The sequence below is a fragment of the Pundamilia nyererei genome, unplaced genomic scaffold (genome assembly GCF_000239375.1).
Source record: "Pundamilia nyererei isolate P.nyererei 1_Seehausen unplaced genomic scaffold, PunNye1.0 scaffold00344, whole genome shotgun sequence".
NCBI classification, from domain to species: Eukaryota; Metazoa; Chordata; class Actinopteri; order Cichliformes; family Cichlidae; genus Pundamilia; species Pundamilia nyererei.
The window spans coordinates 145,956-149,524 of NW_005187745.1; the positions used below are offsets into that span (position 1 = coordinate 145,956).

The following is a 3,569-nucleotide window of genomic DNA, read 5'->3' on the forward strand; positions in this document are numbered from 1 at the left end:
GTGGTTTACCTCATCAAGCTGCGTGCGTTTGTGCGCTTCACGTGACAGTTTGGTTTTTTATGTAAGAAATCTTTAACTGCAGGAGAAAAGAAAGAAAGAAAGAAAGAAAGAAAGAAAGAAAGAAAGAAAGAAAGAAAGAAAGAAAGAAAGAAAATCGCTCCTGAGATTTTCCGAAGCATTTGGTTGTCAGACTGGGAAACAATTTGTAGAGCTTAACCCAGAATTACACATTTGATTCTGTTTTATTAATCCCACAGTGGAATACAGTATGCCAGCCCTGCACAGCAGCGACGAGTGAATCATACTGATGTACAATCAGTTTAGCAGTTGAAAGTGCTCCATCCTCAACGCACACAGAGTTTTGATTATTTTTGAAATAATGAGCGTGTGCGATGGAAGACAGTAAAGCATATGTTTGGCATCACCAGTCACATGCTGGAAGATCTAAGAGATAAGTGAGGAGACAATGGTTCTATTTGAGAGAAAGGCATTAGATACATATCATTTTAAAGCATGTCTCCACAGACAATTTAGGTTTGGGTTATCAAAGCAAGTCTGACTTTATTAGAGTAACATCTAAAGCTGCGTGGAATGACTGAAAGGGATGAATGTGCCCATACCAGAGGAGACATCCGAGGTCATTTCTAGCAGCCAAAAATACTAAAACTAACGTCTGCACACCTACTTTAACTTCTTTATTGTTTGAAACTATAATTTCAACTCACCTTGGGTTGTACCTCTACTTCTACCACTTGGTTCTTGTTCATGCAATCTTTGACAAATCCTTCGACATTGCTGTTGAACTTCATGAAGATCACATAGGCGGCGTAGCCCGTGAGCAGCGTGATACTTTCCCACATGGAGATGACGTTATCCAGGAAGAAGATGATGAGCAAGATCAGATCCAGGATATAGAAGGATACGTCACGGAAGAGCGGCCACCACGTCAAGTTGAGGATCTCCTTGGAGAAGATGGCGCACATCCCAATGACAAAGAGGATGTTGAAGACGGCCGAGCCCACGATGGTCCCGATGCCCACATTGCTGTGCGAGATGAAAACGCCAATGACGGAGGTGAAGAGTTCTGGAGCTGATCCTCCCGCAGCCATGAAGGTGGCGCCCGCAACGTCATCGGAAATGGTCAGCTTTTCTGTGATGACTGTCAGCGCCGGGACAAAGAACTCGTCGCACACGATGGCTAACGCGATGAACATGTAGATCATGCCAAACATGTGGAGGACCACTGCTCCTTGGCGCCTCTGGGAGAGGGTAAAAATGTCTGGTGGGTACTCCCCCTGGCTGTCGTTGCTATCTGCTGTAGATTTCATGGCTATTGGCATGTCAGCTGACACGTTGGGGTCTCTCTGGTGTTGGGTAAAAAGTAGGGTCCTGTGTGGGGCCAACTGATGGAGACTCTCCTGGGGGAGCACTGGCTCGCTGACACCTCCTGAGTTCCAGGCAAAGGCACTGTAGGAGACAGCACTTAAGGCCACCAGACTGAAGGCCAACCCCAAGATTCGTGTGGGCCTGAACTTTTTCCTCAGACACCGACGGCCCAGCTGCTTACAGGCAGGACCCAATATGGGTCTTGGCTCTGGAGAATCCATGCAGGGTTGATCTGACCCCATGTCTATGCAGCTTTTGGTGTCCTCTCTCTCAATAGGTGCGCAGAAGAGGGGAGAGTGGCGGAGCAAGTTTCACCGGAGACAACGCATCATGTCGTGTTTGGTTTCAAACTAACTGAATTGACAGTAGGTGTTTCCCAGGGTCTGGTTTGCCAAATGATGTCGTCATATTCGCCTCTGATGGACAGAACAAGGAAGAAAAAAAAAAGAATACCGAGTGAGGGAAATTGAAGAGGTGATTTTGATATTTTACACAAGGTTTATTTGGTTGGTTATTAGTGGTCCTAAAAATCTAAGATAAATTAATAATTTGTAATCATTCTCTCATAGTCAAACTAAACACACTAACATTAAACAACCAGTAAATCAGTGTCACTGTGGAAGACTCCACTATAAACCCACTCCCCAAAAAACATCAGGCTATAAGGAGACATGTAGCAAACAAGATCCAAGAATTAGAGCCATGCACGTGGGGCTTACTCTGCTTAAAGCATTTTTAATACATATGACACGGACACTGTTTTGAACTGTTTCCATCTGAGAGGATGGAGGCAAGCAGTTAAACAAAGACGCATATTAAGGAAAAATACATGCAGAATTCACATGATCTGAAGTCTGAACATTTGCACGCAAATCCACCATGACTTTGTCATTTTTGGCCTCACAGCGGAACACCATAAGCCCCCCTACTATCGAGTGTATTTCTGAAGCAACAGCACTCCACGTTTCCAAGTAAACCAATTCAAACCACAAGATATGCGAGCAGAGAGAAAACTTATCTCACTGACAGATTGATTGCAGCTGATGCTGATCGAACCCTTTCAATTCTGATTTTATCCAGCTGTTCAACAAAAATCATAATGAGTTTTTAAATGTATTTATCTATTTCCTGGGACAATATCAACGCAAAAGGCCGACGGTTTACGGACACCACAGGGCTGCAGTCCAAGATTGTAAACATGTAGCCTCCGACGACGCTGCGCAAGTGGAAGCACATCAAAACACGCACGCCGTGTCCTATTTGACTTTTCACTGATGCTGCACGGATGGTTTGACATACCAGCCCCACTGACAACTCTTTCCCCCCGTCTGCCCTTCATTAATGCATTCGCCCTTTCAGGGGTATCACCACATCAGAAACAGCTCTAAGCATCACCCTCACGAACGTTAAGTTCCCTGCCGCGGAGCATGACGCGTGGACAGGCTGCAGACCGCGTCCTTACCTTTGAAAGAGGCGAGAAAACAGCCGCACGGCACAGCAGCAGTTGCAGCAGGTTGAAATTAGGAAATCGTCTCCGTTGCCCTCTTGCTCTCATTGAGCAAAGTGTGACCGGTCTGAGCTCTCCAGCGACAGAGGAGGAGCTTTAGATTGAGGGGTGGGGTGAGTGTTGGGGAGGTGAAGAATGCGCTCACCTCTCTCCCTCAGAGCAGCAGCAGCAGCATCTCTGCCGTCTGGGATGACAAAGAGAGAAAAAAATCTCCCAGTCGAAACGACCTCTCTAAAGTGGCAGAATATTGTGCTGGGCTGGGCTGACCACGTGAACCTGGCGGTTTATTATTAAAGCCAGGTAAGCGGCAGACAGCGCATCCGTCCCTCCGCTGATCACGCAGTGGGGGCGTTGGTGATGTTTCATTTTGAGGGAGGAGTTGCCGTGGTTACACAGCAAAGGCAGTATTTCCACTGATCCCCCTCCCCCGATGGCGGAACAGGTGGATATGCCTCAGCTTAGAAAATTTGTGTGCATGGCTGGGGTCACCTCAAGGTTACATGCGCGTGATGGATCCATTTCTTAAAGATAACCCTGGAGCCAAGCGATGCAGCACCGCTCATTTTAAAGAGCATGCTCCAGATAGAATTCAGCCTCTCTTTTTTTAAACACCCCCCCCAAATTACACCTCTGCTCGGTTTTGGGAAGGTTTGGTTTCTTGCCAAGTGTTTAATGA

At 46.5% G+C, this 3,569-nt stretch overlaps 1 protein-coding gene across 6 annotated transcripts in view; it reads right to left on the minus strand.

Annotated features, from left to right (window-relative positions):
• Positions 1-3,284, minus strand: part of slc24a2 (solute carrier family 24 member 2) — a 46,809-nt gene extending 43,525 nt beyond the window's left edge. For all 6 annotated transcript variants that reach the window (XM_005752080.1, XM_005752083.1, XM_005752079.2 and 3 more), the window contains exons 1-2: positions 2,849-3,284; positions 726-1,802 (exon numbers count right to left, since the gene is read on the minus strand). In XM_005752080.1, the coding sequence (XP_005752137.1) occupies positions 726-1,628 (903 nt within the window). In that variant the 5' untranslated portion in view covers positions 1,629-1,802; positions 2,849-3,284. The remainder of the gene's footprint in view (positions 1-725; positions 1,803-2,848) is intronic.
• Positions 3,285-3,569: the final 285 nt, after the last annotated feature.